Genomic DNA, 17,489 nt, shown 5'->3' with positions numbered 1-17,489 from the left:
ACAATGTCATTTCAGTGATCATCAAAGGTTTTTTTATTAGATATCTGCATCTTCCACTTCAAAATATGCGCATTTATATAAAAATATTTTCTCAGTTAGCTGTAGCAATATCCTGCATTCAAGCTGTAGTTAGTTTCTTGGGAAAAATTAAAAGTCAACCAACTTTTCTTGCAATTGCTTTAAGCTTTTATAGTCCTGATTAGGTGACCCATGAGAATTGCTTTACACAAGTAACTAAAGGAACAGGTACTAACGGCCCCCACTTAAATCTTTTTTTTTTTTTGTTTTTTTCATTAGTGAGAGTGTGAGACAAGCTTTTACCTGCAGCCGATTGTCACCTTCCCTAGCAAATAATCTAATCCTGAACACAGGATCACTGTTTTCTGCTAACAAAAGAATAGAAAATTAATCTTATTCTTCCTTTTCTTGAAAGAAAATTGTCCAACTTATGGATTTTGGGTTGATATATTCACTTTATTCTCATTTAGACCATGGGAAAAATGCAGGTGAAAAATACAAATTGAAATGAGAAATTGATCTCTTGAGCAGGGCATGTGATCTTTTGCATGAGATATGTGCATGTAGATAGAGAGACACATACGTGGCCATTGAAGGCCAATGAAGTAGATAGCTTGAGGAGTCAGGCCTTTTGAGATATTGGTTAGAAACCCATTTGAGCAAGCAAAATCAGTTGTTTAGCTGACTCTTGAATTTGACAACAAAAGGCTCGATCATCTTACATCATCTCCCCCTTTTGTTCAAAATATTCATGGTCCATCCGACAAGGAACCTTGGTTGAAGGATCTAACTCTTGTGTTTCTTTGCATTTATGATCCATTTAGTCGTTTTTTAACTAATTAAATATAAGGTGGGAAAATGGGATTTTACAGCGTCCAACAATAAGTTAAGGACAGAAGATTTATTTAGTAAGAAAATGATCTCACTCTGGCTGGTGGAAATTGATGTCGACACTGAATTAATTAAGTTGACAAATGAAAAATAATGGTTTTAGGTTTGAAACAAGGCAGCTTACACGGGAGAGATCCATATTATTCCAATGCAACATGGTGAATCAGATTCAACAATATTAATAATTTCATAAATTTTATCTGCAACTATTTTAGAATGGAAATAGATTTGAATGAAGAATAAATAAAATGGGTTAATGCCTTTAAAAAGTATAATGGCTTGTTGTAATGGATAACCACCTGCTTTCATCACATTATAAAAATAAGTATTATGAAGATTCTACTGCTCAGAAACTACGAGTAAAACAAGTAGAGTAAGGACAAAAAGCTACGAACAAATGCCATTGAAGCATTCTTAAAGCATGTGTATAATTAATGTCTTGTGGGTTACAACATAGAATTGGTATAGATTTGGTGTTGCACCAACTTTCTCTCTAACTTCACTTGCCTCTGGGTAAAATAGAGATCACGATTTTTTCACTAATTATTCATTATTACATCTTATATATAAAATTTATATACGTCACGGATGATATTCAGTTAAAACTCTTTATTTATAATTCAAACTCTTCATTTTATAAGTAAAATCCGTTTAAAATCGGTTAACATGATCGATAATACTTTTTATATTTATAAACATCTTATAAACTATATATGTATATCATTATCAATGAATATATTTGATAATTTTTCTTTTTCACTTTTTGTTACATTGCGTAAAAGAGAAATTACTTGATGGTATTGAGCATTGTAGTGTGTATTAAGTACTTGTGTCAATTCGTATAAGTCGTTGCAGAATTATGTAATCCGTAACCTGTGGAACTCAGCAGGTTGTTTATGAAATCCAAAAGACGTATATGTATAATGCAATACGCAAGTCATTTGCAGCCATGCATTGTGCAAACGATAACAGTGACGAAAGATCCTTTTTTGAGTGCATGGACTGCGTTCCTTTGACCAACAGTCACCTTCCACGTACTCTATCATCTCATTCATCATCTTAGCTCTCATTAGTTGGAGATTTTTACATTAAATTAAGGTTTATTTATTAAAAAATCCAATTTCTTTTTTACTTTTTTATAATTTAATATAAAATTTTAAATTTTAAATTATAATCGATTTTAAAACTTGAATTAGAGAAATGCAGTTTAGTACGTGCTAAAATCATGTGGCTTATTTAATTCTATAATTATTTTTTTAAAAAAATATTTCGTTATTTTGTTATTTAATCTAATTTTTTTAAAGTCAGTAAAATTAAACTCAAAATTTTAAATTATATCATTTATCTTTACGTAGGTGAATGAAGGAGTTGTTCACAATGCTATTACGTTCCATTGTTTCATAGTTTGGTGTCCAAGTGAAAAAAGGGTTAATCATAAGCCGTTCCCATCTTGAGGGGGGCTGAAGAATGTAAGTTATTTGAGCTATGATTAACTGGTAGCTTTTGGCGGGAACGTGAGAAAGGGGTTGGTAAGGATTAGATGACGTGTCAAAATGTAATAGGGGCAGTTATTGAGTTAGTTAGAGCTACCGACCAGCTCATTGTGTATAAAGACATGCAAGCGTAACGAGAAGCATGCAACTCTCTCATTTCTCATTTCTTCTCTAAGATTCTTAGCATTTCAAAGAGTTCTTAGAGAGCAGAGAGGGAAGCAAGAAAAAAAAATTGCAGCAAAGAGAGAGACTAGAAGAAATTTGAGATGGGGAGATCTCCTTGTTGCGATGAGAATGGCCTCAAGAAAGGACCCTGGACCCCTGAAGAAGATCAAAAACTTGTTGACTACATCCAAAAACATGGACATAGAAGTTGGCGAGCTCTCCCAAAGCTTGCAGGTTCCAAATTATAACACCTCTTTAATTTTTCTCTCTCTCTCTCTCTCTTTCACACGCACATTCAGAGTTTAATTTCTTGGTTGCTTTGATTTCAGGCCTTAACAGATGCGGCAAGAGCTGTAGGTTAAGGTGGACAAATTACTTGAGGCCGGATATCAAGAGAGGAAAATTTTCAGAAGAAGAAGAAAAAACAATTCTAAATCTCCATTCCGTTCTTGGAAATAAGTAATTCAAATCTTTATTATTATTATTATTCATAAATATATAAACTGTTAGTTAATATAATATATTTTTGTGTTAATTACAGATGGTCAGCTATTGCAAGTCACCTCCCAGGCAGGACAGATAATGAGATCAAGAATTTTTGGAACACCCATTTGAAGAAAAAGCTGATTCAGATGGGATTTGATCCAATGACCCACCAACCAAGAACTGATATATTTGCTAGCTTGCCTCATCTGGTGGCCTTATTGAATCTGAAAGATCTTTTGGACCGTCATCCATTAGATGAACACGCCATGAGATTACAGGCGGAAGCTATCCAGTTAGCTAAGCTTCAATATTTACGGTATCTTCTCCAGTCAGCAACTTCAATCACCTCCAACTCTTATACCCAGAATGGCACTACAGACATGGAGATTCTGAGTTTGTTAAGTCAAATTCCTGTTATGAAAGAAACACCATTATTAAATTCATCACAGCTAGAGAATATTAATCCAGCATCATCTAATCCCTTTGGAATTGCTACCTCTCAACCACTTCACTATTCAAATCTATTACCTCAATTGTCTGACCCACAAGTCCCTTTCAACTGTCAACCATCTTTGAATAATGAAATGGGCCAAGCTGCCACCTTAAGTGCAATGCTCAACGACGGTGATAACAGTAACCCATCTGATTCTTCGTGGGTTCTCCGATCTCCTACTCCTTCCATTCCTCCAACTGTAACGGATACATCAATAAGCAATAATCTAGGTGATGCAAGTAGCACGTCTAGCTATGGCGGAGGAACTTCTTCCTACTGGCCTGAATTCTTCCTTGACGATTCTATTATGCATCAGATTTCCTAGTTACTGTTTCATTTCCTTGCGTTTGAGTCGTTGATCCTTTGAATAATCATAGAATTTCTAAATATACATGCACATACACACATACACATGTGTAAAGACATATATACATAGTACGCATGCATCAATTTATGCTTGTACACATAATGTATGGTCATCATGGAACTAGCTTGAAAATTTTGTTCCATTTAGTACAAGGTCTGTTGTGTTTCTAACAAGAACTAGCAATAAAAGAAAACTTGATGAAGCACTATGCCTTATCTGGATCAATCAATGAGCTGCCTGTGGCCAATGATTACAAGCTTGAGATGATATTGTCTTATAGACAACATTACTAATTATTTTTATATTAAATTTTAGAAGGGAAAAAAGCAAGCGTTAAAAGGGAAAAAAAAAAAAAAAGAAAGAAACGTTGGATTTTTATTGTATAATTTTGTAATCATAAAAAAAAAAATAATAACAATAGTAATAAAGCTGATGAATTGTTCATCTAGATTTAATTTGATAATAAATTAGGCACCTATTGTCTTCTTTTTTTTTCTGAACAGCAGCACCTATGGTTATTTCATAAGAGCTAAAACTAATATAAGAGAATTATCCATCCAAATTTAATTTTCCTAAAATGAATAAGTACTTCAAGAAAATTATTGTGTTAGATGTATGCTATTGCTATTGCTAGTACCTTTGCTTTATTCGGATAACCGAATAATCGATTTGGAACTAATAAAATTCTCTTATTTTGTTTTTATTAGATTTTGAGTTAGTAAATAAAAAACCTTCAATTATAATTAAACTAATTGAAATTAATAATTAAAATTTCTTTAGTATGCTAATTTATAATTGTATTAATAATTTACTGCTCACAAATAAAAATATTTTAAAAATATTTTTATTATTAAACATTCAATTAATAAATATAAGAAATTTATCATGTTGTTCAGGTATAATTAATCGATAATTGATTGAATTTGAATTAATTTTTCTTAGTTTTGTATCAGTTCAATATATATTAATAAATTTATGATCAATTAATTAAGATTTGATTCATTCAGTAAATGATTCACCACCCAATTAATGTTGCTAAAACTCCCTTATAGTTAATAAAAATTAATGTTTACATAGAACGAATGATTGCAAAGAAGATTAATTAATTAATAATTAACAGACATAACCCTAGATAGTTGTAACACAAAAGACTAAAATCAAAAGAAAATAGGTGAGGTAGATTAGAATAAGCTATCCACAATATAATAAACTTAAGCAAATGTCAATAGCTCAATGGACTGAATTAGTTGCTTGTTTCTTTTAGAGCAAAGAGTAAAAACTATATAGATTTTGATAAAAAATCAAGTTGGTCATTGTATTCAAAGAAGCACTGAGAAAACTCAAAATGTTAATATATTAGGTTTCTTCTTTACTCCTTGTATGATTCTTAATTATAAAACAAGACCCTGAAATTTTCTCACCTAATCCAACTCCATTTGTTTGAATTCACACACAGTTTCTTAATTATGTCATTTAATTTTTTTTTTTAAAAGTTTATACATAAATTATAAAAATGTATGGATAATTTAATGAATGTAAATATCTTCTAAGTTATATATATAGGGAGAGAGTTGGTGGCAACTACATGGAAATGATGACTTCCACTGGCAACATCAAGAAAGGGATTTTGTGATCATAAATTATTTAATTTTTTTTCTTTTATAATTTTTGTTTATTAATCAAGCTTGTGATTGCATTCTTAACTGATGTGTACCCATTTGATTAATTTTGGTGATTTTAATAAACTAAATGCTTTCTTTTAAAAACATTAGTATTGATTGAAAAATATTTTAATTAACAATTATTGGCCACTGCCTTGGACTATTTCAAAGCTTTCAATATTAATAATAGTCAAATTTGTAATTTTGTTGTAGGAGGGCAACTATTGGGTCTTGGGGCCTCAAGAACTCATGAAGCCCATTTACATTGATCTAAATATATAATTTCATTCCTCTAATTTTTAGGTAAAAAATTAATTGAAATTCTAATTTTATATTATTAACTTTTAACTCTTAAATAAAAATATAAATATTTAATCCTTATATTTTATAAAATATAATTACTAAACTTTTATATTTTTTTAAAAAATAACTATTTTACTCTTTTAAAATTCAGTGTATATACTGCACATTTATATATATGAATTGAATAATTATATTTATATTAAGTGGAGGACAAAAATACAAGACTCTGAATTAAATTTTTAAATAAACATTAAAAGTTAAAGAAAAATTTACAATTTAGTCTTTGAATATTGCTATTATTAATAAGTTAAACCGGTATTTTTAAAAATCTATTAAAACGTTCTTATTTTTCTTTTTGTCAACGAAATAGTCTTTTCATTTTTTTTCATTCAAAATAGATAAAGAATGAGATAAAAAAATTTTAAAATTTAATTTTACCCTCAAATAAAATTTTTTATTTAGTTTTTAAATATTATTATTATTCACAAGTGAATTTTTATATTTTCAGAAATTTATTAAAATATTTTTATTTTTTTATATTTATTAAAATATTTTTATTTTTTTTATATCTATTAAAATGTTCTTATTATTTTTTTCCGTCAACGAAATATTCTCCCCTCCTTAAAAAAGAATAAAAAGAAAAATCGAAGAGAAGAAAAAGAATAATAAAAAAAGAATAAGAAAAAGGAGAAGGAGGAGGAGGAGGAGAAGGAGGAGGAAAAAAAAAAGGTAATTTGATCTTTTGTGATATTTTTAACTGTAAAAATAGACGGAATGACTATTTTATTGACAGAGAGAAAAGATAATAACATTTTAATATTTTTAAAAATGCAGTAACTAATTTATTAATAATGATAATATTTAAAAACTAAATTATAAATCTAAAATTTTCAATATTATTACATTAGAGTTTATAAATACAAGCAGGTATTACAGACTTAGGGTATGAGGAATAAGAGGGTGGGGTAAATTGCTTGAGTTATATGGAGGGACCTACACAACATCATGACCTATGGCCAGTGGCAAACAAATGACATCGACCATACACCACATGGTTTTACACATATACAGGCCCAGAAATTAATCGCTAAAATTGACATAAATAAGTTTTTATATAATATTTTTATTTCAATTATAATAATTTAATTAAAATTAATTTAAATAATTATTAAATTTATTTATGTTTAATTTAAAATAGAGAGTCAGAGGCAGAAACCAGAAATTGAAAAGATTTCCCAATGGCACATCCAATTTATTCAGCTTTGCTCATTAAATTTGCTAATCATGCATAGGCTGCTTTCTTTGATTTATGTACGAGCATTAAGATATGATTGAAACAAAACGAAGACAGTTGCCAGAGATTCCCATCTGAACATGCCGGGGCTGTAATAATAAGACAATGAATTATGAGAATGGCATTTTTGGTTTCCTTCCTTTAAATGTGCAGTGTTGTTGTGGACCATATAAGGTATGGGCAGCTGATGAATTTTTCTTCTTTTTTTTTTTTTTTTAAATAGTCCTGCACATTTATGTTTGTGCTATTTAAAGACTTCAACTGTTGGGCACTATTCCAACCAACCATCTGATCCACCTATGTTAGAAAACCTGCTCGTGGGTGATCTAATGTTGGGGTCATTTTCCTTATCTTCAGGAGTGCATGATCTAATCTTTTAAGACGTTGTCTACAAAATAATTTGAAAATTTTGCATGCTAAAGGTGACTACTTACAGTAGATTTTGATGGCAGATCTAGAAAAGTTAGTAAATGGATCTATATATATATTTGAAAAAAAAATTAAATTTACTCTTAAATTATATAAAAAACTAAAAAATATCAAATTTCATATTTTCGTCTAAATTTATTTTTAAATTATTTTAAATGGTTAAATATATTAAGTAAAGTATAACTTATATTTTAAAATTCTGATAAATAATTATTTTATTTAATATTTTAATAATAATTTAAAATTAAATTTAAATTGAAAATTTATAAAATTTAATATTTTTATTCTTAAGAGAGCAAAATATTATTAGAAAAATATGTATTATAATAAATAAATTAATTTAATTTAGTAGTAATTTTATCTATTACCTAAATTTGAGGACTATTGTAACTAAAATTAAAATAGTAATTTGTAATGAGCTAACTTAATTAAATGAATTATGGGGAAAAATATAAATTTAGCTAAGGTAATATTAGAATATATATTTTAATTATATGGTTTCTTAATTTCATAAAAGTCTCTTAATTAATTGGTTTCTTAATTTCATAAAAGTCTCTTAATTAATCTCTCAATATTAAAGATATTTTAATCTTTTTTAACAGGTTAAAATTAATAAAAATATTAATTAATGAATTTTTAAAATATTAAAAATATTTTAATATATTTTTTAAAATTGAAAAATAAAAAAAATTCATTATATAAGTTTAAATAGTAATTTTTCTAATTTTTATGAAAAGCCAAAAGAGATGGCGATAATAATCAATTTTCCCTTTCTTAACCCGTTCTCTTTTTAGGGAGAGAAAGTGAAAAAAAAAAAAAAAGTATTTCAATTGTTACAATTTCATTCTTAGATTGTGAATTTGATTGCCTTTTGCTCTTCTAAATAAGGAAACCTGCCTCCTCACACATACATAAATTTAAATTAGGAGTTTAATTTTATTTATTTAGAACTCTAATTTCATTTAATTTCAAGTAGATAAATAAAAAAATTCACATGCACAAAATTTTATTATTTAAATTAATTTGCTCACATTAAATATTAAATATGAGTTTTTAAAATTTTTTAATAAGTTGTCTAAACTATTATTTATTAAAAATTACTATTTAATTTTAATCTTTTAATTTATATTTAAGACTTTTTAAATTTTAAATATAATAGTAAAGTATTAACCATTTCAAAAAAAATTGTAAAGTATTAAATTCATTTTTTATTTAATTTTTTTTAAATTTAAATAGTCCATAAAATTTATTAAACAATTTAATTATTTTTTTATAAATTTAAAATTTATTTTCTAAATTTAAATAATATAACATATAATTTCAATCAATGTGGTTTGACATGGAGAGGGTTCACATGAATTTCGCATCTCTGACGAAATTTCATCTCAGTTTTTCAATTGTCATCATTAGATTTAGGCAAAAATTATGGGTAATTTCTACTATTATCCCTCAATTTAAGGGTTGTCTATATTCATAATCTTTCTTCTTTTTTTTTTTTTAACTCCAATTCAAATAAATATAAATTAAATTTCAGTTTTAAAATTTATTTATTGTTAAAGTTATTATTATATTATTGACGGCTCATTATAAAATTAAATAATAATTTGAGTTTATCAACCTTTTATTTTTACTCTATATTACTGACTGATATTAATTATATTTTTAAATAATTTAATTATTTCATATAATATTTTTAAATTTTAGAGCTTCATAAACTTTTACTTTCTATATATATATATAGAATGCATAAATATAAACTAAATTTCATATATCAGTGAGTTTAATAAATATTAAATTAGATATTTTTTATTGAAATTATTTACAATTAATTAAATGTATATAATTAATATATATTAAATATTTAATGTAATTATTATCAAAGTCTTGCTTAGTTAGGCGCTTTTTGAATTTTTAGTGTTAGAAAAAAGATATTTAATTTATTGAGTTTAAACCAAATTTATTTGTTAAATAGAGATTTCACCGTCTACGTGGCTAGACCCCACTCGTACTGAGCTTTGTAAATGCATCAGAAATTTTTTTTTTAGTCTAAAGCCTGTATAGGTTTTTTTTTTTTATATTTTATTTATTTTTTATATTTTAATTAATATATTATAATAATATATTTATATTATAGTAATTTAATAATATTATTTATAATATAATTTTTTATAATAATAAATATTTTAATATTATTTTTAATATATTAGAGTAGTATTGTGGTATTATTTAATTACAATATTATTATATTAATATATTAAAAATAATAAAATATATTATGATAAATAATTAAAAAAAATTAGCACAAAATATATTTCTGCGTAACTAGATTTGTATCATATCACTGTTTATAATTTATAAATTAATTAATTAATTAATATGGATATTTAAAATTATAAAAATTAAAATTAAAATATTTTAATATTATTTATAATAATAAATATTTTAATATTAGTTTTAATATATTAATATAGTAACACTATAATTAAAAATAATATTAATTATAAATTTATTAATATGTAATTATTATATTTAATATATTTTATTATTCTTAACATAAAAAATTATTATAAAAGTCGTTAATAAAAGAAATTAAGTTAAAAATATTTAAAATTATAAATTATAAAATAACATTATATTGCAATTAAACGTATATTAGATTTTTCTCTTTTTTATTTCATTTTATTTGTAATTTTTTTTGAAATGATTTTATTTGTAATTTATAAGTGTTTTTAATAAGTGTAAAATTTTTAATTATAATAATATTTTATTGAAATACATCATCGAAGAATTATATATTAATTATCATATAATTTGAGTATGGATATCATAAAATTAGGGATGTAAACGGGTAGAGTACCCGCAAAATTGAGATTACCCAAACCCTAATCCGATTATATATACAATTTCTGAACCCGTCCCAAACCCGTTTAATATTTTAATTTTACTATCCGAACCCGTTTCAAACCCGTTTAACAATACCCGCACAATACCCAAGCTCAATACAAACCAGCAACTCAGCAAATAATTTTTTTAATTTAATTCAATTCAATTCAATGTTCAATGACAAGAACCAGCAACTCAGCAATCCAGTAAATAATGATTTATAATCAAATAATTAGATTAATTGTCTATAAATTTTAAAAATCAACAGTATTATATTAATCAAATAGCAAATAATTAGATTTTTTAACATATTCAAATAATCAGATTAATAGATCATAAATTATAAAATTCTTTAAGAACATACACATAAAAGATCTTGAAACCTGAAGAGAGTTCTAGTCAAAGCAGATGTCGCCGATTGAGGAGAGAGAGAAGGGTTGTCTCTAGCGTCAGTGAAGTGCGGGGAGAGAAGCGTAAATTGAAAAGAGTAGATTTCACCCGACTAGGGAGAGAAGGAGATATCCTCGACGCCGACCGGACAGAGGGAAGAGTTGTCTTCAACTGGAAAGTCGGAGATGTCGCAAGGAGATATTGTTGACAAGATTTATCGTCGACTGGGGAAAGAAAGGAGACGTCGCCGGTGACGACTGGGCTGTCGGCAGTCGTCAGTGAAGTAGGGGAGAGGCGTGATTGAAAACTATGGGAAGGGAAGCGAGGGAGAGAGAGACGTAGACAAAGAGAGAAAAGAGTAAAATGAAAAAATAAATTAGGGATTAGGGTTAGTTTTGTTAGTATAGTTAATCGGGTTCGGGTAACGGGTATTCGATCATCTAATCCCGAACCCTACCCGAATCTGAGACGGATAAAATTTTTCAAACCCGAATCCTCCCAAATCCGTTTTGTAAAAACCCAAATCTGTTCTAATAGGGTTTGGACGGATCGGATATCCGTGAAAACCCGCCCGCCTGCCATCCTTACATAAAATACGTTATATTAAATTTATAATTTATTATTATTTTTTCTCGCACAATTTTATTTTCCTAGAATTCAAAGAGAGTATATTATATTTTTCTATAAAATAACTTCCAAATAAATTTACTTCATGCTGTAGACAAGTGAAATTATATATAATAATTATCATGAAATTACCGTATTACTTTAATTAATTATTTTAAATTATTTAAAAAATAAATTTAAAAATTATTTATATAAATTTATATTTAAATATTACAATTGATATCAGAATTATTATAGATTTTATAAGTTATTTATGCGAAATGAGATGAATGCGAGTATTAATAAATCACAATACTCAATATTCCAATCATAGCATAATCGATCTGTTATCCAGATAATTTTGAACCAAATGCGTTGTTAATAAGAAATTTTTATTTAAGGAGGACAACACCAATAAAAGGGAAAAAAAAAAATAATAAAAAAGTCAATGACAACCTAACTGGCAAACAGTTACGGTATTTGTTTTATGAAAGTTATTAGTGCTAAAGTAAAACCCATTTTCAAGCTTATGAGTTTTTTCAGGTTTATGAATTGAGTCGTATTTCCATTCATATTCTTGTTAATTTATTTTTTGTATTATATAAATTTTCAATGTAATTAATATGAAAAAAAAAATTACGAGTTTAATAAAATTAAAAAATAAAGAGTCGACAAAGAAGTCATCTGAAAATCATGATAAACTTGTAAATTGAATAATTTATGAGAAAAAATTGTACAACTGGATACAAGGGTACAAAATATTAAAGGAAAGTGAAAATTAATGATGTAATGTACTATTAGCCTAACTTATCATTTATTTGAAATTAAATATTAAGAATTCATTTTAATTAATTTGTTGATTTTCATATTTGGCTCAATTGTTAGAATGAGAAAAACAGAGTTGGCCTTTTTGTTGCATTTATATTTTATACATAAAACATTTAATGATATAAATATGGCTACAGCTTAGGACAATTAAACCCAAATGAAACATCACAAAGAAACAGAGGTTCCACATCACAAATCACTTCTAACAGTGACATGTAAATGGAATCTGAGCTTTATGGAGAGCCCTCAATCAAATGGTGCAAAGGCCAATTCCAACTGGTCAGCAATCCCAATCTTTGCCCTTCGCACATGCTTCATGTCCCCTCCAATTCCTATGCTATGCTTGCTTCCAATACATTTTGCATAATAATAACTTCAATATTAATCCCCAAATCTTAATAAAACTGATTTCTATGTATAGGAAATAATGGCATCTGTCATTTTAGAAAATTTTCCACCTTTTCAAAGAGAGAGGATTAGACAAGGAACAGGAGAGGTGGGTGAGAATGGGATTTCCGTCCTTGCATGGGTAAGAGAAAAAAAATAAAAATTTATTAATTAAAAAGTTGTGGCTGCAATTTGCCTGTCAATTTTGTTGTGTCCCCACTCCCATTGGCCAATCCTATTCACTCACCCTTGTAACCCATCTCTCTCTCTCTTACCTAAAGAGAAAGGCCTTCTTGGTTGCAAAAAATATATATATATTTTAAAGAATTATCACCGTAGCAAAAATAATTATAATCAAGGTTTAATATTAATAAAGTAAAATATAATTGCAATATTCGTCACGTACCCTCAAAAATCAAATCTGTTTTTCTTGCTTATGGTCTAAATTCCATCTCATAAATCGAACAGTAAGAGAAGTGGAAAAGATAATATTATTAACTAAAATTCTCTGTGAGCTTCACGGGAAAAAAAGGAAAAGAAAATAAAAGAGGATAGAGATAGATATTGTACATAGCTGATAAAGAAAAAAGAGAGAGTGTGGAAGCTCGGTTCGTGTATATTTCTCGGGGATTGAGATGTCAGGTGGGTGTAGCATAGTCTGGTTCAGGAGAGATCTGAGGATAGAAGATAACCCAGCACTCGCAGCTGGCGTAAGAGCTGGTGCTGTTGTTGCAGTGTTTATATGGGCACCTGAAGAGGAAGGCCATTATTATCCTGGTAGGGTCTCAAGGTGGTGGCTGAAGCAGAGTTTGGCTCATCTGGATTCGTCTTTGAGGAGCCTTGGGACTCCTCTTGTCACCAAGAGATCAACTGATAGTGTTTCTACTCTTCTTGAGGTTGTTAAATCTACTGGTGCTACCCATATCTTCTTCAACCACTTGTATGGTTAGTCTATTATATTCATCTCTACTTCCTTTGGGCCTTTTTTTAATCTGCTGTTTATCTTCTTGCATGATTGTGTCAGAAGCTATTTAATTATTATTTCTTGTATGGGTTTGTGGATCATGTGGATTGACCTTCTTAATATAATATTTTAGATCCTCTGAATTTCCTTTTCTTTTTCTTTTTTGGGTTTTGTTTATTTTTATTTTTCTTTTTCTCTTTTCTTGCAGTGCTTTTTGCCTTTGAAATACTTGAATAATTGCCCCAGTTAAGCAGCAAGTTTATTTTTGATGGATTGGATTACTTGACTTCCTATTGTTCTTTTCTCATTAGCTGATCGATGCTTCAGTTTTATGCGATGAATTTGTGATTTGAGATTGAGATCGAAACTGTTTTATGAAAATAATACTTTTTTAGTATTATTGAAAATATAATTTGATAAATTTATTTTGCTCTTTTGAAATTATTGTAATTAAACATATTAAATTAAAGTCTTAAGATGACACATTTTTTAAGCAAAAACACTATTTGATTTTGATGAGTTTCTATTTGTGAATATTGTCACATTATAGTGCAGCTTAAGAGAAGGGGAATCTGTTTAATCTAGTTTTATTGAAATTTTTTTTTGTTCTTCAGTGGATTCTTAAAATTCCAACTATATATAGTTTAGGATCAGACAATAAGAAAGTCTTGAGTTTCAACAATGAGCAGCAATTTACTGTGTTTCAGACCCCTTGTCACTGGTTAGGGATCACCGGGCAAAGGAGATTTTGACTGCTCAAGGAATAGCCGTAAGATCCTTCAATGCAGATTTGCTTTATGAACCGTGGGACGTTAATGATGCCCAAGGACGCCCTTTCACCACCTTTGCTGCCTTCTGGGAAACATGCCTTAGCATGCCTTATGATCCAGAGGCTCCTCTTCTCCCACCAAAGAGGATTATTTCAGGTCTGTCTTCCTTCAAGTCTGTTTTGAACTTTTTTCCTCTCATCTCCAGTCTGCTTCTGGACATTGCTTGCACTTTGCAGGTGATATATCGAGATGCCCTTCAGATTTGTTGATATTTGAAGATGAATCTGAAAAGGGAAGCAATGCACTGCTTGCTCGAGCGTGGTCACCTGGGTGGAGTAATGCTGATAAGGCTTTGACTACATTCATCAATGGACCATTAATTGAGTACTCCAAGAATCGTAGGAAGGCTGACAGTGCTACAACATCTTTTCTTTCTCCCCATTTGCATTTTGGGGAGGTTAGTGTCAGAAAAGTCTTTCACCTTGTCCGTATTAAGCAGGTTCTTTGGGCAAATGAAGGGAACAAGGCAGGCGAAGAGAGTGTAAACTTGTTTCTTAAGTCAATTGGTCTGAGAGAATATTCAAGATACATGAGTTTTAACCATCCTTACAGTCATGAACGTCCACTTCTTGGGCACCTTAAATTTTTTCCTTGGGTAGTGGATGAAGGTTATTTTAAGGCTTGGAGACAAGGTAGAACTGGTTATCCATTAGTTGATGCTGGAATGAGAGAGTTGTGGGCTACTGGTTGGCTGCATGATCGAATCCGAGTAGTAGTTTCTAGTTTCTTTGTGAAAGTTCTGCAGCTTCCATGGAGATGGGGAATGAAGTATTTCTGGGATACTCTTTTGGATGCTGATTTAGAAAGTGATGCTCTTGGTTGGCAGTACATTTCCGGTACTCTCCCTGATGGCCGTGCCTTTGATCGCATTGACAATCCGCAGGTGAAAACAACATATTTTAGTGTTTTCTAGAGTGGTTTGTTTCTGTTGCACCGGCGGTTTTCCGGTGCATAAACAACCATTTTTACTTCGTTTAAGTCACCTGTTCAATCTTTCTTAGGAAGTTGTCTTATTTGTTTATTATTCTTGTACAGTTTGAGGGTTACAAATTTGATCCGCATGGAGAATATGTAAGACGGTGGCTTCCAGAACTTGCCAGGCTACCAACTGAATGGATACATCATCCATGGAATGCACCTGAATCCTTACTCCAAGCTGCCGGAATTGAGCTTGGATCAAATTATCCTCTCCCAATTGTAGGGATAGATGCAGCTAAAGTCAGGTTGCAAGAAGCGCTTTCAGAAATGTGGCAGCAAGAAGCAGCTTTCAGAGCTGCCATTGAGAATGGGACTGAGGAAGGGCTTGGAGATTCATCTGAATCAGCCCCGTTTGCTTTCCCTCAAGACATGCAAATGGAAGAAACTCATGAGCTTGTAAGAAATAACCTTCCTACTACGATTCGGCGTTATGAGGATCAGATGGTTCCAAGCATTACTTCTTTGCTAAGAGTTGAAGACCAAGAAACTTCTTCAGATATTCAAAATGTTGCAGAAGACAGCAGAGGAGTGGTGCCAAGAAATGTAAATGTCAATCAAGAACAAAGTAGATACGCTTTAAATCAGGGGGCTGCACAAACTATTCATGGTAACAATAATTTGCCGCATTTTAGTGTTGTCAGTGATCCGGGAAATGTGGAAGATTCAACAGCAGAATCTTCTAGTAGTAGTAGAGGTATAGTTCCAGTCTGGTCCCCTCCAACCGCTAGTTACTCAGATCAATTTGCTGGAGATGAAAATGGAATTGGAACAAGTTCTTATTTGCAGAGGCATCCACAATCTCACCAGATAATGAATTGGAGGCGGCTCTCTCAGAATGGGTAAGAAGAAAATGTCCAGGATCTCTTACCCATAATCACTGTTATAGATGTCTGCAAATATCTTTAGGCTGATGATTGAAGTTTCATGGTCTGAAGAAATTATATTCAATCCTTAGATCTTACTTATCTGAATCAAATACAGGGATTAATAAGTGAATAGAGAGTGGAATGATGATAATTAGCAGGATGATTAGTATTGATTATACCTGACTAAGAATCTGTCTCTTGTCAACAGGTGAAAAAGCATATGTTCATGGCGAGACTTGGTGATAGGAGGTGGAGAAAACAGTGATGCTTAATCCTGTGAATCAGTGCAAAAGCTTGTGTATCATAGTCCAAAAAGATTCAGGCAGTGCATGATCTGCTATCCTTCTTCCTGAACTTGATGTACAATAATACGTAGTTTCTGCTGTATAGTATTAATTTATAAGCGAGGGTGAGAGTGATCATAGGGATTTCGTAGTTTCTGTAATAAACCCAGGTTTGTGCTTTTCTAGTTAATTGATTAGGCAGATGATTTACTCTTTTTGATGCTTGACTCTGATTCCTTGTCGTTGCAATTTTTTCCCATTTTTAACCATTGTCGCATCTTTTCGTATTGCAAAATATAGCTCCAAGGAGATGTCTTTGGCAAATGAGATGCAAATAACTGTGAAACAAACATTTTTTCAATTGGTCATGAAAGAAAAGAAAAAAAAAAACTTGCACATTTTCAATATGGAATTGAGGCCACCTGAAAAACTTACAGATAATGAATTGTCTGCAGCCTCTTTTCCATGGGTCTAAAATCAATAGAATAATAATAATTTGAAATGCAAATTATTTAAATTAAAAAAATTGAATTATTTAATTCAAAATATAATAATTAAAAAAATCAATTCAATTAAATTTTTGTAAACTTCTTCTGTGAATTTGATAAAACAATGTTTAAAATTTTATATTTTATTGGCTAAATGACCAAAAGAAATTAAAGTTTTTATAGGCTTTATGTCATTTAGCTTTCATAATTTAATTAGTTGAATATTGAAATGAGTTTATTAGTTGAATTGATGCTGGAAATGGTAACTTTTAAATTTATTTTTTATTTAATTTAAAATAATTAATCTAAATTATTTAATAATTTTTAAATTAAATCATCTAAACCTATAAATTCTTATATATCTAGACTCAATTGCCACAGACAT

At 29.3% G+C, this 17,489-nt stretch overlaps 2 protein-coding genes across 3 annotated transcripts; both read left to right on the top strand.

The window, feature by feature from the left end:
* The first annotated feature begins 2,563 nt into the window (after positions 1-2,563).
* LOC110607055 (transcription factor MYB93) lies at positions 2,564-4,115 on the top strand. The gene is made up of 3 exons (XM_021746110.2): positions 2,564-2,801; positions 2,897-3,026; positions 3,109-4,115. The coding sequence occupies exons 1-3, from the start codon at positions 2,669-2,671 to the stop codon at positions 3,869-3,871; spliced, it is 1,026 nt and encodes a 341-aa protein (XP_021601802.1). The 5' UTR covers positions 2,564-2,668; the 3' UTR covers positions 3,872-4,115.
* A 9,026-nt stretch (positions 4,116-13,141) lies between these two features.
* Positions 13,142-16,858, top strand: LOC110606674 (cryptochrome-1). Of its 2 annotated transcripts, XM_021745595.2 has the most exons (5): positions 13,147-13,639; positions 14,366-14,584; positions 14,665-15,371; positions 15,524-16,305; positions 16,541-16,858. In XM_021745595.2, exons 1-5 carry the CDS (start codon positions 13,330-13,332, stop codon positions 16,542-16,544), a joined length of 2,022 nt encoding a protein of 673 aa, XP_021601287.1. In that variant the 5' UTR covers positions 13,147-13,329; the 3' UTR covers positions 16,545-16,858. The 2 variants fall into 2 exon arrangements, with proteins under 2 accessions (XP_043809479.1, XP_021601287.1); XM_043953544.1 differs by lacking the exon at positions 16,541-16,858 and having other exon boundaries at positions 13,142-13,639; positions 15,524-16,309.
* Positions 16,859-17,489: the final 631 nt, after the last annotated feature.

This window comes from Manihot esculenta, chromosome 18, assembly GCF_001659605.2.
Source record: "Manihot esculenta cultivar AM560-2 chromosome 18, M.esculenta_v8, whole genome shotgun sequence".
Lineage (NCBI taxonomy): Eukaryota > Viridiplantae > Streptophyta > Magnoliopsida > Malpighiales > Euphorbiaceae > Manihot > Manihot esculenta.
This window is presented reverse-complemented; position numbering and strand designations above follow the sequence as displayed.

What these genes read in the sequence shown, in the direction of transcription:
- LOC110607055 (XM_021746110.2), top strand. Translation starts at nt 2,669, where the DNA reads ATGGGGAGATCTCCTTGTTGCGATGAGAATGGCCTCAAGAAAGGACCC. An exon ending in AGCTCTCCCAAAGCTTGCAG is followed by an intron (nt 2,802 to 2,896) that starts GTTCCAAATTAT and finishes CTTTGATTTCAG; the next exon opens with GCCTTAACAGATGCGGCAAG. An exon ending in CATTCCGTTCTTGGAAATAA is followed by an intron (nt 3,027 to 3,108) that starts GTAATTCAAATC and finishes TGTTAATTACAG; the next exon opens with ATGGTCAGCTATTGCAAGTC.
- LOC110606674 (XM_021745595.2), top strand. Translation starts at nt 13,330, where the DNA reads ATGTCAGGTGGGTGTAGCATAGTCTGGTTCAGGAGAGATCTGAGGATA. An exon ending in CTTCTTCAACCACTTGTATG is followed by an intron (nt 13,640 to 14,365) that starts GTTAGTCTATTA and finishes ACTGTGTTTCAG; the next exon opens with ACCCCTTGTCACTGGTTAGG. An exon ending in ACCAAAGAGGATTATTTCAG is followed by an intron (nt 14,585 to 14,664) that starts GTCTGTCTTCCT and finishes TGCACTTTGCAG; the next exon opens with GTGATATATCGAGATGCCCT.